The sequence below is a fragment of the Triticum urartu genome, chromosome 4 (assembly GCF_003073215.2).
Source record: "Triticum urartu cultivar G1812 chromosome 4, Tu2.1, whole genome shotgun sequence".
Taxonomy (NCBI): Eukaryota; Viridiplantae; Streptophyta; class Magnoliopsida; order Poales; family Poaceae; genus Triticum; species Triticum urartu.
The window spans coordinates 64,552,672-64,570,397 of record NC_053025.1 but is presented as its reverse complement, the minus strand read 5'-3'; the positions used below and the strand labels follow the sequence as shown (position 1 = coordinate 64,570,397).

Sequence of the window (17,726 nt, the reverse complement as noted above, 5' to 3'; positions counted from 1 at the left end):
CCTTTCTGCTTTATAAGAGCCAAATTTACTCCTTTTTATACCTTATCTTTCCTTATGAGTGGAACATTTTATTTCCTTTCTGCTTATATAATAGCCGAATTTGCTCCTTTTAATTCCTTCTCTCTCCTTCCTAGGACCCACTTCTTGAGTTGCTTATTGATTTTAAATCATACACATATGGTATAGGAAACATGCCCATGCATTCCACCAGGAGAAGATTAACATACAAATTAAACATGATTTGGATGGAGATTAAGATTACACAACAAAATAATATCTAAATGGCTATTCCGCAAGAGGCAACCATGTTACCACCCCTCAGGCCACTATTGTCATTCGGTTGATACCCAACAGCCCATTACCATTGGCAAAATTGAGAGCTATTAGCCTTAATGAATGCAGCACATGCATTTTTCTTATTTTTATCAGGTAACAGATATGTAGAGGACCAGCTGGCATCTATAACTCTCTAATTCATTGAAACTTCTTCGCGGTCTGCTTCTTTAGTATCATCTCCCTTGTGTAAACATCAAGAAAACTTCTCCATGTTCTGCTTCCTTAGTAGCGTCTCCCTTGTGTAAACATCAGGAGAGCAGATACTTGGAAGGCTTGACACAGTGGTCATCATGAATGTAGTAGCAGCAAGAAGTGCCAATAAGACTTTTGATTGACTGCATAGGGAGAAAATGGAAATTAGATCACTTTGTAGTTTGTATAATCAAAAGAGTTTAGGGTCAAATCCCTGTTGCACGAATTTTCCTGTAAAAAGGATGAAAACACACATTTAGTTCAGAGTGAAACTAAGGTTAAGTAAGAAAATGTTCTTTCCTACAGATTAAGCTAGTCTTATAGCATCTTGAAGCAGAATAAGTGAGAATTTCTACAAGTTTTTGGAAAGGTAGACCGCCATATCAAAGATATGATGCTTAATAAATTCTGACGACCATAACTAACTTTAGAAACAATAGAAAAAGTGATTCACATCATATTTCCCTTGTGATCTAGATTCTAGGTTTGTCTCAGGTGCAAGATGAAAAATTTAATTGCTTTCGAGAACATAACTACATAAAAATAGCAAATGAAGAAACCAGATGCTGCCTGCACAACCCAGGTTTGCAGCATACAAACAGTTACACGCAAAGCATATGACTACCACATGAAAATCTTCCTCATAAGAAACAAATTGATGCTAGATGTATAAAAGAAATAATCCCCCCCCCCCCAAAAAAAAAAAAAACCCCCCCCCCCCCCTATAAGATTGCTCAATCAGGAATAAAATACAGTTAATACAGTGTCCCCCCCACTACTAGGGAAAAGCCTAGCAGCAGCGCGGGTTTTGGGCCTATTAGCGCTACTAATAAGGCGCTACAGCTAACGTATAGCAGTAGCGCGGGCGCACCCGCGCTACTACTACGTCCGTTAGTAGTAGCGTGGGTAAAAACCCGCGCTACTACTAACCCGCGGAATTTTTTTTTTCGAATTTTTTGCCCGAATTTTCAAATTTCTGGATTATTTTAACCTCTAATCTCTAATCACCCTCATCGCTGCTCAATTTAATCTCTAATCACCCCTCATCATTCCAAATCATCTAACTTCCCGGACGGTCACCCATCCTCTTACTACTCCAGCCTGAGCATGCTTAACTTCCGGGTTCTATTCTCCCTCAATTCCAAGTCTGCACTTGTTGTTTTCCTAACAATAGTAAGATGTCAATCCTATTAACCCTCGGGAGTTTAGCTTGAGCATGAAGTCACATTTCGCTGTTTGAGTTTAAAACTATTGTTCTAAACCACAATAATTATTTAATAACACTAATATTTCTTGAATAAGGAGTTTGACCACATTTTGACCAAAGTTTGACCACAGTTTGACCAGATTTGACCAAAATTCCAAAAAACTGAAATAATTATTTAGTAACACTAATATTCTTGAATAATTATTTAGTAACACTAATACGTCTTGAATAAGTAGTTTGACCACAGTTTGACCAGATTTGACCAAAATTAAAAAAAAACTGAAATTTGAGCATAACTTTTTTTCCTTTTAGAATTTGAGGATTCTAAAAATTTGCAAACAGGCCGTAGGCGGTCTCCATCGTATGCGGATTTTCGTGCTGAACATTTTGATATATTATACATTTTTTTCTAACATCGTATGCAAAAGTTATAGCCGTTTTACATTTTCCCTACACTTTTTGCAAAACATGTCCAAATTTAAGTTTTTAAATTTTCCTAACTAGTAGATGTAAGAACATAACTACATCTCGAAGGATTTTAATTTTTGAAACATTTTGATATATTATACGTTTTTTTCTAACATCGTATGCAAAAGTTATAGCTGTTTTACATTTTCCCTACACTTTTTGCAAAACATGTCCAAATTTAAGTTTTTAAATTTTCCTAACTAGTAGATGTAGTAACATAACTACATCTCGAAGGATTTTAATTTTTGAAACATTTTGATATATTATACGTTTTTTTCTAACATCGTATGCAAAAGTTATAGCTGTTTTACATTTTCCCTACACTTTTTGCAAAACATGTCCAAATTTAAGTTTTTAAATTTTCCTAACTAGTAGATGTAGTAACATAACTACATCTCGAAGGATTTTAATTTTTGAAGTTTTTATCATTTTCTTTTGCTTTTTACAAAACCGAAAAGGCGATCCACAGGGGGGGGGGGGGGGGGTAGAGTTTCAAAATGGGACCTTTAGTAGTAGCGAGGGATTTTACCCCTCGCTACTACTATGGCATGTCCCGGAGGGGCACGGTTGAGACCTCTTAGTAGTAGCGAGGGGTAAAAACCTAGTAGTAGCGCGGGTTTATAACCCTCGCTACTACTATGGCATGGCCCAGGGGCACGGTGGAGACCGCTTAGTAGTAGCGAGGGGTAAAAACCAGCGCTACTGCTATCAACTTAGTAGTAGCGAGGGTTAAAAACCCGCGCTACTACTATGGCATGTCCCGGGGGGCACGGTAGAGACCGCTTAGTAGTAGCGAGGGTTAAAAACCAGCGCTACTGCTATCAACTTAGTAGTAGCAAGGTTTAAAAACCCGCGCTCTGCTACTTAGCAGCAGCGCCTGATTTTAAAGCGCGCTGCTGGTAAGATTCTGTGTATAGGCTTTTCCCTAGTAGTGCCCCTTAAGTTATAACTGTCATATATGTATACATTCGATGATTCCCATCTAAGAAGTATGCAATGTGACGAAAAAGAGTAAGATCATCAAGCAATAACTGTCAATTTGTCATCTTACCAATTCAATCATAGTCACCATCACTACAATTAACAACAAAGCACATCTAATCATCCTTAGAGAAGTCGCATAGACCAACCTTTTCAACTGATTCTTATCGCAGGAGGGTCCAAATTCCTGGAGCTAAAACATCGCAGCGTTAAATGGCAGTAACACTGTTCTTGGGCTCAAGATGCTACTATGGTTACCCTAGAGGACAAGTAAATAGGATTAAAAAATGTCTAATCATTAATTCATTGGCAGTCAGCTAGTATTTCTGGACTTAAACCCTCCACACTCTCGATGTGAATCACAAATGACTTTGAGTTAAAAGAAAATGTTTTGAATAATAGTTACTAACAAAACCTATGAGCCAATGTTTTTACAACACCATTGAATAGAGTTCAGAGTTTAAGTATGTATGCCACGACACACAGCTGCCACAGAGACGATGCGCAGGTGGTCACTATCACAAATCAAAAAATTATAGCAATTTAGTATTACTTGTCTGAACTGTACAAATCTCTGAAAGTATGTATAAACTGAGAACTCCTGGAGTTTACTATTATCAGAAAAGCAGCAGGTACCAGTGGCCTACATCCAATGAAAGGTTACACAAATTGATGTTGATTGAAGAAATATCCAACAATGTTGGACTAATCACCATAATCTAGCGAGCTTCTATCTACTGGGCAATTCAGAAATAATAAACTGAAACAAAAGCAATCGTAAACTACATTGTCCGCCAACACTAATCAGATCAACACAACCCGGCCATCAGCATTTGTGTGAATGGACAAAGGTTATGGTAACCCTGTCTGACTTATCTTCAGTTCTTCACATAAGGTTATCTTTACTTAACACAAAGCTCATAGATAAATCAACTAAATCAGAATTTCTCAATGGACGGAAGTTATAAAATAATGTCTGAAATGAATGCACAAAAGGAGCATCTCCAGAACAAATAGGTGCGTAAAGTACATCAAAAGAAAAACGCTTGGTGTGCATCTACAAGTCAAATAAGAAGGCCTATCAGCTCCTACATATATGAATACAAACAGGTTACATTGGGATTAACTATCAGCAAGTAAAACCAACATCCGAGGGAAAAGTTGAACAAAAGCTCTTTCTACCCTTTAACAAGATCATTCTGTAAATCAGAATTCATTCATTATCTTTCTACCCTGGCTCCAGCAGTTAGTGTTACTCTTGGATGACTGTAGAAGCTAGCCGACTGAAAAACCACACCAGTACAACGTTGTGTGCTCGGTCCACTTTTTGCTTCAGTAATTTACACATTATCGATTTTGTTCAGTTAGCCACTAAATGTCCAGCGGTTATCCAATAAAATGTGTTCACTTTGGGAGTCAGTAGCAGTTAGTGTGTATAAGCTTTGGGAGTTAGCTTGCATCATGTAGAGTTCGCTCTTGTAAAAAAATAAAATGGAAAAATAGATCAAAACATAAAACTACGACTGTGAACATCACTTCCTTCGGTGGAAATCGCTCCAGTAAAATTTGCAACTACATAAATTGTTCATTTTGGGCAACATATTATTTTAGAATTACAAGAATTGCGTATATACTTTGCCATATTGTGCACCCTTGTATGAATTGTTCCACAAAACAAAGTATAAATTGTCATAGGAAACATCTGATGCTAAGCCATCTTGGTGCATAACACACACAAAAATATGATTTTATCTGTTGGATGTGACATAACATAGATGGGTCAAATTTCAGGGGCTTCTATCTACTAAATTCAAAGTATAAATTCAGAAACAATAAACTGAAACAAGAGCCATCAGAAGTAGCACCAATTCAGAAACAATAAACTGAAATAGGGGCTTCTATTTCTATCAACTGATTAGCTTTCAAGGGGATACATACCTCTGGTGTAGCCACCGCAGGCGACATTGAACGGCTCAATGGATGTGCTTCTTCTGCCGGCAAACTTGGCGGTGGTAACATTGGAAGTTTCTTCGAAACTCACAATGATTCATCACACAAAAAAAGTAGCATAGCAGCCATGTAGATATCATATATATCTCTGTTAAGAAGAAATAAGGAATATTATAAAGCTTAAGAGGAAACTCGCCTCTGCCACTTTTGGGTTTACACAAGTGTAATCCACTCACTCACTAAGAACTTACATGGCATTTCTAGTGTAACTATTTTATGAGCTTACAAATAAAAGCACAAAAATGAAAATAGCACATCATATATACACTGTTTGTGTTTGGAAGGATATCAATTAAATAAAAATAGATCTGTTAATGGACTTGTTTGTGTAGTAGCAGAATTTTGTTCAAAATAAAACTGGACTTGTGCTAATGGGAGAGACAGAGAGTAGATGGGGGTTGCTTGACCTATCTTGGTGTAGCAGAGGCGTCATCCGAGGAGGTGCTTCTGGCTAGGGTTTCTCCCTGTTGACCTGCATGGGAAGGGAAGGAAACGAGATGAGGAAGGGACGGGAAGGGGAGGGGAGGGGATGTGGACAAGATAGAACCTTGAGGAGCTGCAGGTCCATGGCGTCCTCCACATCTCCGTGAAGAAGCCCTTGATGGCGGCGACCATGGTGGATGGGGAATTCCCATGGTGCGCTCCATCTGCATCTGCAGCAGAGGACATGAAGAGAATGTGAGGTGTAGGGGTGGTGGATCCCAGCCAAGAAGGAAGGAGGGACGAACCTGGGCCGCCGGAGACGCGCCGGCGAAGCCCTGCCTGAAACCCTAGCCATGGGGGTGGCGTTTCGAGCGGGCGGTAGAGGCCGGGAACGGAGAATCTGGCTGGAGGGTAGGGAGGAGCGGACCGTGGGGAGTTGGGGGGCGTGCTGCGCGGCGTCGGAGCTCGCCGGAAGCTTCTGGCGTGGGTGGTGGTGGCGGCGGCGAGGACTTGAGCGAGAGGGAGAGGAGGCGAGCCCGTGCTCCTCCTTTGGTCGTGTTTTTTTATTTTACCCAAATTTGCTTGGACCGTGGGTTGAATAATCCAAATGACAGGGTGTTTTGTGCAAAAACGAATCGTTTTCCCCGATCCACTTAAACAGGGACTGCGGGTTGAATTCTCGAAAATAGAGTTGCTTTTTTTGTAAGATCGCTGACAACGTACTACCAGAAGCGATCGGTGGTTTATTATTAAGGAGAGATAGCCTATGCGGTATTCATGGCATCCCGGAAGCTGCGACACTACTTTCAAGAGTGTTCGGTTACAGTAGCCTCGGAAGTGCCACTTAATGATATTATAAACAACCGCGACGCCACGGGCCGGATTGCCAAATGGGCCATTGAGCTCCTCCCGTTCGACATAACATACAAACCCCGGCGAGCCATTAAATCTCAAGTATTGGCCGACTTTGTTGCCGAATGGACGGAAGCCGAACTCCCTAAAGAGTACGACGCGTACTCCAATTGGATCATGCACTTCGACGGCTCCAAAATGCTGGCTGGTCTGGGGGCTGGCATCGTCCTGACGTCCCCGACCGGAGATACAGTTCAATACGTACTACAGATACTGTATACAGACTCCAACAACGCAGCCGAATACGAAGCCCTGTTACATGGTCTCCGGATGGCAGTTTCCATGGGCATTCAACGCTTGGAGGTGCGTGGGGATTCGAACCTCGCAATATTCCAAATAAATGAAGACTTCGATGCCAAGGATCCAAAGATGGTGGCCTATCGCAACGCCGTCCTAAATATGTCAGCTCGGTTCGAGGGGCTCGAATTTCACCTTGTGGCTCGGGAAAACAATCAGGCAGCGGATATCCTCGCCCGCATCGGCGCAAAACGCGATGCAATCCCCCCCCCCCAACATCTCTTTGAAAAGGTTGTTTAAGCCATCCGTGGTATGGGAAGGGGACACCGGTAACAATAGTCCAGACCCGACCAAAATGCTCGATACCGAACACTCTGACATAATCGGAGGCTCTGCCACCGAAATAACACCTTCAGCCCACGTAATAATGGCCATCATCGCCCCGTGGACAGAACCATTCCTGGCCTACCTAACTAGGCAGGAACTTCCCGAGGACAAAATGAGGCACGCTGCATAGTGCGGCGATCTAAAGCCTATAGGGTCCATGAGGGAGAGCTGTATAAAAAAGCACTACTGGAGTCCTTCAAAGGTGCATCTCCGAAGAGGAAGGGCGGAAACTTTTGGCAGAAATTCATGCGGACTCGGCGACCACCATGCCGCAGCCCGAGCCCTTGTAAGCAAGGCCTTCCGTACAGGTTTTTTTGGCCGACGGCCTGGGTAGATGCACAGGACTTGGTCCAACGCTGCGTTGGTTGCCAGCTTTTTGCAAACCAAAGACATATGCCACCCACCGCCCTCCAAACAATCCCCATTACCTGGCCCTTCGCGGTCTGGGGGCTTCACATGGTTGGACCCCTTAAAGGGGGAACCCACAAGAAAAAATACTTACTAGTCATGATGGATAAATTCACCAAATGGATAGAAGCGAAACCTGTTAAAACGGCTGAATCCGGACCGGTGATAGACTTCATATCCGGGGTTGTACACCGTTATGGCGTCCTCCACAACATCATCACTGACAACGGCACAAACTTTACAGCCGACGGGGTAAAACTCTGGTGCAGCAACATGGGCATCAAGCTCGATTATGCTTCTGTCTATCACCCACAAACCAACGGCCAAGTCGAGCGAGCAAATGGTCTTATCATGAGCGGCATCAAACCCAGATTAGTGTGGTCCCTAAAGGAGTCTAACACGCACTGGGTAGAGGAGCTCGACTCCGTACTCTGGGGGCTGCGGACCACGCCGAATCGTACTACCGGATACACACCCTTCTTTATGGTGTACGGCGCAGAGGCGGTTCTGCCCTGTGACATAATTCATGACTCACCTCGAGTGCGCATGTACGAAGAAAGAGAAGCCGAGCTCGATCGGCAGGACAGTCTGGACACCCTGGAGGAGGAGCGCGACGTGGCAAAAGCCCGTTCCGCATTCTATCAGCAACAGGCTCGAAGATACCAAAGCAAAGAAGTACGGACCAAAACTTATAACATTGGCGAGCTAGTTCTACGCCTGTCGAAGAAGAAAAAGACCAAGCTCGAGCCCAAATAGGAAGGTCCCTTCATTATTGACCAAGTTCTGACCGGTGGAGCGTACAGTCTGTGGGATGCATCGAATAATCGACTTGAGTCGAACCCATGGAACGCAGCCAGACTCCGAAGATTCTACGCCTAGTGCCGGACTCTATGTTCGTCTCCTTCCTCTGTCCATTTTTCGCATTTACATTATCTGTATTTTTTCTCTTTCTTTCTTTTATTCTTTCTCAAGGCCTTCAAGGGCCAACTTGTGCCTTGTGTGCACACTATTGACGCGCTAACCGCGCTCATTATACCTGGGGGCTTCTTACACAAAAGCTTAATTATTTATCTGGGCTTCATGCCCCGCACATGTGTTATTCTTCCGCATGTATCTTTTCTTCGCCATTATATGCATCGATGACTTAAGTTTTGGCCAAGCTGGGTTGCCTGGCTCTTGTATTTATGCCCTACGTTCCCGTTAATTCGGCTAGGGCATAAGGGGAGCACCTCTGCGATTGTTACTGCCGGGTCAGCCGGATGTGTACCTCAGACTGGGTGAAGCCGAAAGCTAGCATTCTTAAGGGAATATTCGGTCGGTGAACAAAAGATGATTTTTATTTATTTTCCATATGTGCCCCAGATGTTTTTGCCTGCGTTTCCTCTCATAGTCCGGACATGCACTTTAGGGCATGCGTACCCTGGGAAAGGAACCCTTAACGGAACTATTCTCCCTGGAATATGTTTCTTACTACCCATGTAATATAACATAACTAGTTGGGTACTTGTCTGTTCAAGCACTAATGACCCCTACGCCTGGTTTCCACGCATACCCTGGTTCTTATATAACTGAGCGGGTATTCGGATACACTCCGGACTATCGGGTCCCGAGGTTGAAGCGAAAAGGTCCGCCATGACAAATGATTTACAATCTGGCTTGAAGGCATTATACATGTCACTTTAATTTCGTAGTCATGTAGACTGACTAAATTCCTCTTTTATACCATGCAACAGGCTGTCTAGCCTACAATCCTGTTGGGAATACTTTGCGGCTAATTCTACTTGACCATACACTAAGCTAACGGGGATCTCTTTCCCATCGGGCCCCACAGGTCCGACCTCGACCATGTGGTTTGGGTCAGCCTTGGTATACCGCATCTTCACCATGGCCCAGGCTTCCCTGGCACCTTGACGGCAGGCCGATATCTTCCATAATTGGAAGCGTCGCCGTGCTCCCTTGAGTTTCTCCGCAAGCTCTCCAATGCCTTCTGGCAGGGAGACGAATGGCCACAAGGCCTGGGCAATACCTTGCATCACCTGCCTAACTTGTTCGTGCAGTCGTGAGAGCTTGGGTAGAAGATCACCCGCAGACCTGGGCATCTCCTCCGTGGGACGACCCGTCAGCATAACTGCAGACTAATTCTGTTAGCCAGCTTCTCCGCCGCCCCCCTTTTAAGGGTTCATCCAAGCACTTACTGAAAATGCCGCATCAAAGCCGCTTATTCTCCTTCTCGGAGTCCGCAAGCTGGGCTCGAACATCCTTCAGTTCCATGCTCAGCTTGGTATTGGCGTCTTGGAGATTGTTTTTCTCCCGCCTGACCTCAGTCAGCACGCGTTCACCAGCCTTTAGCTGTCGTACGACATGCTGGTCCTCCGGATTCTCTCTTGATTCATCTGCAATATCTATTGTTAGATCTGCAGCCACAACCGCACGCTATATGGTACCTATCATTCTTTGAAAGAAATATTACCAGCTGGGGACTTTTTAGGTTCCTTCAATGCGGCAACGGCGGCCCGAAGTTGGGTCTTGCCTTCCTCCAGCTCCTGTGACAGTCGAGTATTCTTCTCTGTAAGAACCTGAACAATAGATGATCCTTAAATCAGTTCTGCTAACTGTTTCAAGTCTTAGGGGCTACTGATACATATAATCGACAGATTTGCTTACCCATACATCCCTTACATACTGGTCCGTGGCTCTGGCTAGACCATTTTGAGCAGCACGAAGGTACGCGTCTCCAGAATTGAAGGCATCAAATGCCTCTGGTGAGAAGCAAGCGTCACGGAGTACGGCACGGCGACGCCTATGATTCATGGCGCTCTCCACTTCTGAATTTGTAGCGGATAGTCTATCTGCATCCTCTGTAGGGGGAGTATCCGGCGTCCACCCCATGTCGGCTTCCGCCTCTATGTCCGGTCCTGGAGCCCGACTGGTGGAAGGATGATCGGCAGCCTCACCGGATATATTCCGGTGAGCGTTTTTTCTGTTAAAGAAACATGGACGTCATTACATTTTGAGAAAGACGACAACCACGGAGCGGGGTTTTTGTCATACCTCTGCGCCGGCGTCTCCGTCCTGACCGCCTTCCTTTTTGGCCTGCCTGGCCTCGGTGCCTCTTGTTGGCGAGTTGCTGTGGATTCGGCACGGCATCCCGAATGCCTGCCCTATAAAACACCATATGTATATGGTAGGTGAAGAGTCTAAAAGGGGATCCTAGTTTTTGGAGTTGGGATTTTTGGTTTTTCTTACGTGCGACGCAGGAAGCATTCCGGGATAGTCGGCCGTAATGGCCACCATGGCGTCATCACAGCTTAATTGATAGAACTGCCGGTCTATCAGCTCCATGAATATGTCTGGATCTTCTTCGAGTCCGAGACCGAGGGCCCGGTCAGGGTCCTCTGGTTGTGGAGATGGGCTGTTGACCTCCCTTATGGCTTTTCGCAGTTCCTACCGCAAAATGGCAAGGTGAGTACCCACGACAAAGAATGCGGGAAGAATGGGAGTAAGGAGATATAACTCACCCAGCTTGGAGGGTTGTACATGGAGAATCCATCCCCTGGCTTGATGCGGATGAACTCTTCTTCCTCTCCCTTGAACAAGTCGGACATAATTTTTTCTAAAGTAGCAGCGTTGTCCGGACCCTTACGCCCACAACGGGTGGCATCATCTTCCCCGTTAAAACACCACAGGGGGTGCCCTCGATATTGAAGTGGCTGCACTCCCCGCATTATGCATATTGACATAACCTCGATTACTGTCAATCCTGATTGAGCCAGCGCTTTAATCCGGTTCATCAGGTAAAGGACTTCTCCGTTGTCTTCCTCCTGGGGGCTCCGTGGGTGCCAACTTCGGCGTTTCTTCAGAGAAGCATTGTTGAACTCAGGAAGACCCCGCCGAACAGGGTCCGGAAGGGGGACGTCCTCCATATAAAACCATTCCGAAGGCCAGTCTCCGTACATCTTCTTCAGAGTACCGGACAGGTATCCGGTTTCGGCGATGCGCCATATTTCCGCTCCGCCCACTTGATAAAGTGACCCCTTCTGTGTGCGGGGGACGAGGCAAAACAACCTTTTCCACAGCTCCAAATGAGCCTCGCAGCCCAGGAATAACTCGCAGAGGGCAACATAGCCGACGATGTGTAATATGGAAGCAGGGGTGAAATTATGCAGTTGGAGGCCGTAAAACTCCAGGAGCCCGCGGAGGAACGGATGAATTGGGAATCTGAGTCCCCTTAATAAGTAAGGAACAAGGCATACCCGATCCCCCGTAGAGGGGCTGGGGAAGCTCTCTGCTTGCTCCCCGCCATTGTAGGTGGCGAGCCCGGCTCGGACAGGAACCATATACGCTGGAGGGAGAAATCCCTTGGTCTGCAGTTCCACTAATCCACTCTGTGGGACAGAACACCTCTCCCAATCACCGGGCTTAGGGCTACGGGGGCAGGAGGAGGAGCTGCGGAGGTCGGCCGTGCTGGAGTGGATTTTTCCGAAGCGCGCTCCAATGGATTCTCGCTGGGGGAGGATGGTATGGATTGGATCTAAGAATCCCCATCCCTTTAATAGACAATTTATTTATCTGGCTAGGGGGGCGAATGTAAAAACGCCCTGGCTCCTCGTATTCATTCGACGCGTGGAAGATAGCCCTTATTGGGCGCGGAAGCCAAGAAGTCCAACATTTATGGTGCCGGACACTACTTTACAAACATTCAAAATTTGGAGAAGAACCTGCCTTGCAATGCCGAAGACAATCTGCGCGCCGGACTCATCGTCATTGAAGCCTGGTTCGGGGGCTACTGAGGGAGTCCTGGATTAGGGGGTATCCGGACGACCGGATTATATCCTTTGGCTGGACTGTTGGACTATGAAGATACAAGATTGAAGACTTCATCCCATGTCCGGATGGGAATCTCCTTGGCATGGAAGGCAAGCTTGGCAATACGGATATGTAGATCTCCTTCCTTGTAACCGACTCTGTGTAACCCGAGATCCGCCGGTTTTGACACCGACAGCAGGTGATGCCATGATTGCTTGATTGCTTGTCGATGGTTGTCGTGCGTGCGAGCTAGATCGTGTCCCAGCCAGAGTCCCTGCGGAGTGGAGTTCGTCACCTTCATCGTTGTTCCGCTGTTAGAAGTATTCCGCTGCTAGCATAGAGCAAGTGTAGCATCGCAGGCGTAGTGTCGCCGTGCTGATGTGCCTCTTTGTAACATCAGACCTGTTGGGGATATTACTACTGGAGGCAAACCGGCCTTATGTAGCCGGGTTGACTCTTTGAAGATTAGAAGCCCATGAAGATGTAAAGATGATGGCGCTTTACGGAGGGCCCAAAGGCGGGTTACTGTTTATAAATGTAAACCGGCCTAGTCATGTAACTTGTATAGTAAGATAGAAAGAGAGAGGCCGAACCGGATACGTTTGTAAACCGGCTTCGGGACTCTGTAGCCCGGCGGGCGTCCACCTATGTATATAAAGGGACGACCCGGCCGCGGTTTAGGGACAAACAACAACAACTCGAGAGCCAGACAAAGCGGATTCGCTCCCTGGCCTTCGAAACCCTAGCAATACCAATCACAACTAGACGTAGGCTTTTACCTTCATCGAAGGGGCCGAACTAGTATAAACCCCTGTGTCCCCTTGTCCGATTTAACCCCTTTAAGCTAACCCGTTGCGATGGCTCCATGACTAAGTCCTTTCACGAGGACATCTGCCGTGACAAACCCACGACAAGACCCTTGTATTATTATTCTTGTAATAAGAGCTGATTTGTTCTATGTCAAGCAGTGTTGTATTCCAGAGACTTCTCCTCGATCTCTAGGCTGGAATACGGGGCATTCCGGATTCTCTGAGCCGGGGTGCCACAGGCTTGGTATCAGAGCAAGTCTGGCTATAGGACGCCCTAGTCAGCGCGAGCGGTAGAAACCGATAGAAATCGGTAGTATAGAGTTTGGCTTGTTTATTGCCTTTGGTTGCTGCATTTGTTTGTTGCACATCAAGCATATAGCCTTATTATTTGTTGCTAACGATTTATCTGGTGAGTGTAGATGGCATCGGTTCGGATCCACTACAGCTCAGCCTCTGCATTTCTCCAGTTCCTTTTTCTTTCAGTGTTTGGTGTCATTTCTATCCCAGCAGAGTGATGCCAAGTGATCCCAACACTGTTTGCAGAAATGGTGCTCAGGTATCACGCCGATGTCTTTCTTTCAGTCTCGCCTATTGTTTCGGTGATGAACATGCTTCTATCCCGAATCACTCTGGCAACCCTTAATGGTCTTAGTAATCAAGAAAGGGCAATGCCAGCAGACCCAGTTTCCCCGCTATCATTATTTCTTGGACGAGTACGGATATTTTCCGTCCGCTTGATAATAATGTCGCAACGACATTTGTGTCCCGCTGTCGGTGTCAAAACCGGCGGATCTCGGATAGGGGGTCCTGAACTGTGCGTCTAAGGCTAGTGGTAATAGGAGGCGGGGGACACAATGTTTACCCAGGTTCGGGCCCTCTCGATGGAGGTAATACCCTACTTCCGCTTGATTGATCTTGATGATATGAGTATTACAAGAGTTGATCTACCACGAGAGTGTAGAGGCTAAACCCTGGAAGCTAGCCTATGATTATGATTGTTTTTGTCCTACGGACTAAACCCTCCGGTTTATATAGACACCGAAGGGGGCTAGGGTTACACAGAGTCGGTTACAGAGAAGGAGATCTACATATCCGAATCGCCAAGCTTGCCTTCCACGTAAAGGAGAGTCCCACCCGGACACGGGACAAAGCCTTCAATCTTGTATCTTCATAGTCCAACAGTCCGGCCAAAGCATATAGTCCGGCTGTCCGAGGAACCCCTAATCCAGGACTCCCTCAGTAGCCCCTGAACCAGGCTTCAATGATGATGAGTCCGGCGCGCAGATCGTCTTCGGCATTGCAAGGCGGGTTCTTTCTCCGCATACTCCATAGAAGATTTCAAACACAAGGATCATGTCTGGCTCTGCAAAACAAATTCCACATACCACCGTAGAGAGTACAATATTCCAAAAATCTAATCCGCTGACAACTTTTCCTAACATGACACCATGCCACGATCCGGTCTTTATTCGAACCGTTCTCCCTAACCAGCTATTGCGCATGATGCGAGGCGGTTTTATGGGCATGTCTTATCGAAGCAGAGATCGTGTCCCCCTATCTCGGGATTCTCATCAATACGGGTATGGGTAATCCAACCGCGTCTTTAGCGCGACGCTTGGGGAATAAGCGAGTTTACCGGGCAAGTGGGGAGGCACTGGATCCCTGCCGCCTTTATAAGGAGATAAGGACTCCCCTTTTTCACCCACGCCTTCTTCTTCTGCTTATCCATTCCCCTCTGCTCGAGCCCCAGTGCCCAAGCGTTCTTCCTCTCCGGCCACAAAGGCCTTCCGAAAATGTCTAGATCCGGAGCAGGAGGCAAATGGATGGCCTCTACCGTCTGGGAGAAGAATATCAAAAAGCTTCGGGAGGCCGGGTACCTGGCCCAGAAAATCAGCCACCATCTCCCCATGGCAGGACAGATCGTCCCTACTCCGGAACCCCACGAGAGGGTTGTTTTCCTCCCTCATTTTGTCCGCGGGCTAGGGTTTCCCCTCCACCCATTCGTTCGCGACATCATGTATTACTATGGGATCGATTTTCATGATCTATCCCCCAACTCCTTCCTCAACATCTCGACGTTCATCATCGTGTGCGAGGCCTTTCTCCGCATCTCGCAACACTTAGGCTTATGGATGAAGATCTTTAATGTGAAGCCCAAGGTAGTGGGCAGAGAGCACGCCAAGTGCGGAGGCGCCATGGTGAGCAAGATGCCCAATGTCACATTGCCAACAGGTACTTTCAATGATTCCGTCAAAGGGTGGCAGCAACAGTGGTTTTACATCACTGAGCCGCGCGACACAAATGGGCCGCTGCTCCTGAATTCTGATCCGGTGCCCCCTGCGGCTTACGTCCTGGCCCAAGAAGGGCTTGGATTGGTCTTCGTCTGACGAGCTGTCGGCGCTCCAGACGCGCGTCAAGGATATGTAAGACAAGAATATCAAACTTGTCAATGTAGTCCAGGCGATGTTAGTTCGCCGGATCCTTCATTGTCAACACCGGGATTGCAATTTATGGGAATTCGACCCGGCCAAGCACCAGACCCTGCGAGAGCTCTTTGGCTCCTCACACAAAGACATCTGGAAGGTGCTTTTTAAGTCCGGCAAATCATGGTCGGACTCAGGCGAGGACCGCGGGTACCACCTGTCCCGCCCCGCAAGTTCGGTAAGTCATCATAATTTTTATTCGCATAACCCAAGGGAAACGCTTAATGTATTTTCCACAACTCTCTTAGGGCTGGACGAAGAAGGCGGGGCGGATCTACTGTCCGGCCCCGCTACCTGAAGAACCGGCCGACCAGCTTCTAATGAAGATGCTGGTCCCGGCGCCCTACAAGGCACCGAAGAAGAAGGCCGAGAGAGAGGCCAAGAAGACCAGGGGCGGCCTCCGTCATCGCTGCGCCTCAGACACGATATCCGAAGACTCCAATGCCCATTCTTCCTCCGAAGAGGACGAGGAGGAGGAAGACGAATCCCCAGTGGGGGGAAGAAAGAAAAGGACAGCCTCCACATCCTTGGAGGCCGAGTTGCCTAAGAAGGGAAAAACTCTTCTTCCAGAGGAGTCCACCGCCACCGATAGTAGCCTGGAGTGGGATCCCAGGGCTCAGCCCCTGGTGAACACATGAGTATATAAAATCCGAACACATTTATGTGTCCAGACTCATCATGGCATAATATTTTAATCTGGGCCATACTTTTTGCAGTCCGACAAGGTCCCGCGCCGAGCAATCCTCGTCGGAGGATTTGCTAGGCTCGGATGCTATGGAGAGCGGGCAACCCCCGAAGGCCCCTTCCCCCAAACACGTGAATGACACCGAGGCTTCGTCCCAGGAGGACCCAGGCCAAGGAGGGGGGGAAAGATTGCCAAGGTGGCGCCAGAAGGTCAAATTTCAAGGGCCGGACACATGTGAGAGAAGGCTCCCATGGGCGTCATTGGCGGGAGCCATCTTGAGTTCGGCCCCCATTCGGACGCAATTCCGGAGACCAATATGGTTCTAGAGTTAGGTAGGCAGCCTCCCTCGGCTAGAGGGGGTGTACCTGTTCCACCGGCAACCTCTGTCCTACCAGAGGTGCTGGATACTTTATTGGCAGCGCTAAAAAGCGCCTCCATCGTCGGTAAACACCGTGCCCTTATGGGTGCGGTGATTGAGAAGATTCAGTCTGCGGAGAGTGGACTAGATGAAGCCTATATTAGCCTTATAAGAGGCTTTGAGGTATGTTTTATGAGGTTTCGAAGAGTGTCACAGTATAGATAGTAGCCCCTGATACACTGTTCGATGAGAGAAAGAACCGGACAGAGGATCAAATCTATGTTCGCAGGAGACTCACTTGATGACATTTACCTTTCTTCTTTTATAAACAAGCGTCTGTAGAGACTGCCGCCTCTCATACTGTAGAGGTATCCGGACTAAATCAAAGTCTGGAGTGGGCCACAGAAGAATTGGGACAGTTGAAAAGGCAGTTGGAGGATAAACAAGGTATGCACAAACCTTGCTCATGTTCAGTGCGAATGGATTTAAAATATGTTTTATGATTTGCGCCAGGGGCGATGACCGAAGTCGAGGCTCTTAAGAAGGCTGTTGTCGAGGCCGAGAGAAAGGCAGCCGCAGAGCGGGCTCTTCGTGAGAAGCACGAGGTCAGGGTTATTGAAGCTGAGCAAGAGCTTCAAGAGGTCATGAAAAGATGCGAGGCCTTGGAGCAGAGTCTAATAGAGAAAGAATCCGAGCTTACCAAGGCTCATCAGGCCACGTGCGATGCCCAGGGGGAAACCCAAGGTGCCTTGCAGGAGATCCAAGAGGCGAGGAAGATCGCGGCGGGTAAGGCTTGTTCCATGTAAGGCAAGTATTTGGGGAGAAAATCATGTTTCTAATCTTGAGTTCAGATTTCTCCAAGGGTATTTGCGGAGCTGCTATGCAGCATATCTGATGCCGCACAATTCTACCGAACCGAAGAAAGGAACACTGCGGATAAGCTCTTCTGGTCGCAGTATCTGGCACCGAATTGTCCGGTGCCTTTTGCCGATCAACTGAAACAGCTGATCGAACTGCATAAGGC

The 17,726-nt window shown here is 47.0% G+C and overlaps 1 protein-coding gene across 1 annotated transcript; it reads right to left on the bottom strand.

Moving 5' to 3' along the window:
- Nucleotides 1-5,291: 5,291 nt before the first annotated feature.
- On the bottom strand, nt 5,292-16,782 carry LOC125554607. The gene is made up of 4 exons (XM_048718117.1): nt 16,710-16,782; nt 5,923-6,198; nt 5,742-5,847; nt 5,292-5,666 (listed from the first exon to the last, which is right to left on the bottom strand). Exons 1-4 carry the CDS (start codon nt 16,780-16,782, stop codon nt 5,624-5,626), a joined length of 498 nt encoding a protein of 165 aa, XP_048574074.1. The 3' UTR covers nt 5,292-5,623.
- Nucleotides 16,783-17,726: the final 944 nt, after the last annotated feature.

Bases quoted from the DNA above. Each gene is read 5' to 3' on its own strand.
- LOC125554607 (XM_048718117.1), bottom strand. From the start codon at position 16,782: ATGGAGGCGCTTTTTAGCGCTGCCAATAAAGTATCCAGCACCTCTGGT. The intron at 6,199-16,709 runs GTACACCCCCTC...CCACGGTCCAAG, and splicing joins AGAGGTTGCCGGTGGAACAG to CAAATTTGGGTAAAATAAAA. The intron at 5,667-5,741 runs GTTCTATCTTGT...CTTCCCATGCAG, and splicing joins TGGACCTGCAGCTCCTCAAG to GTCAACAGGGAGAAACCCTA.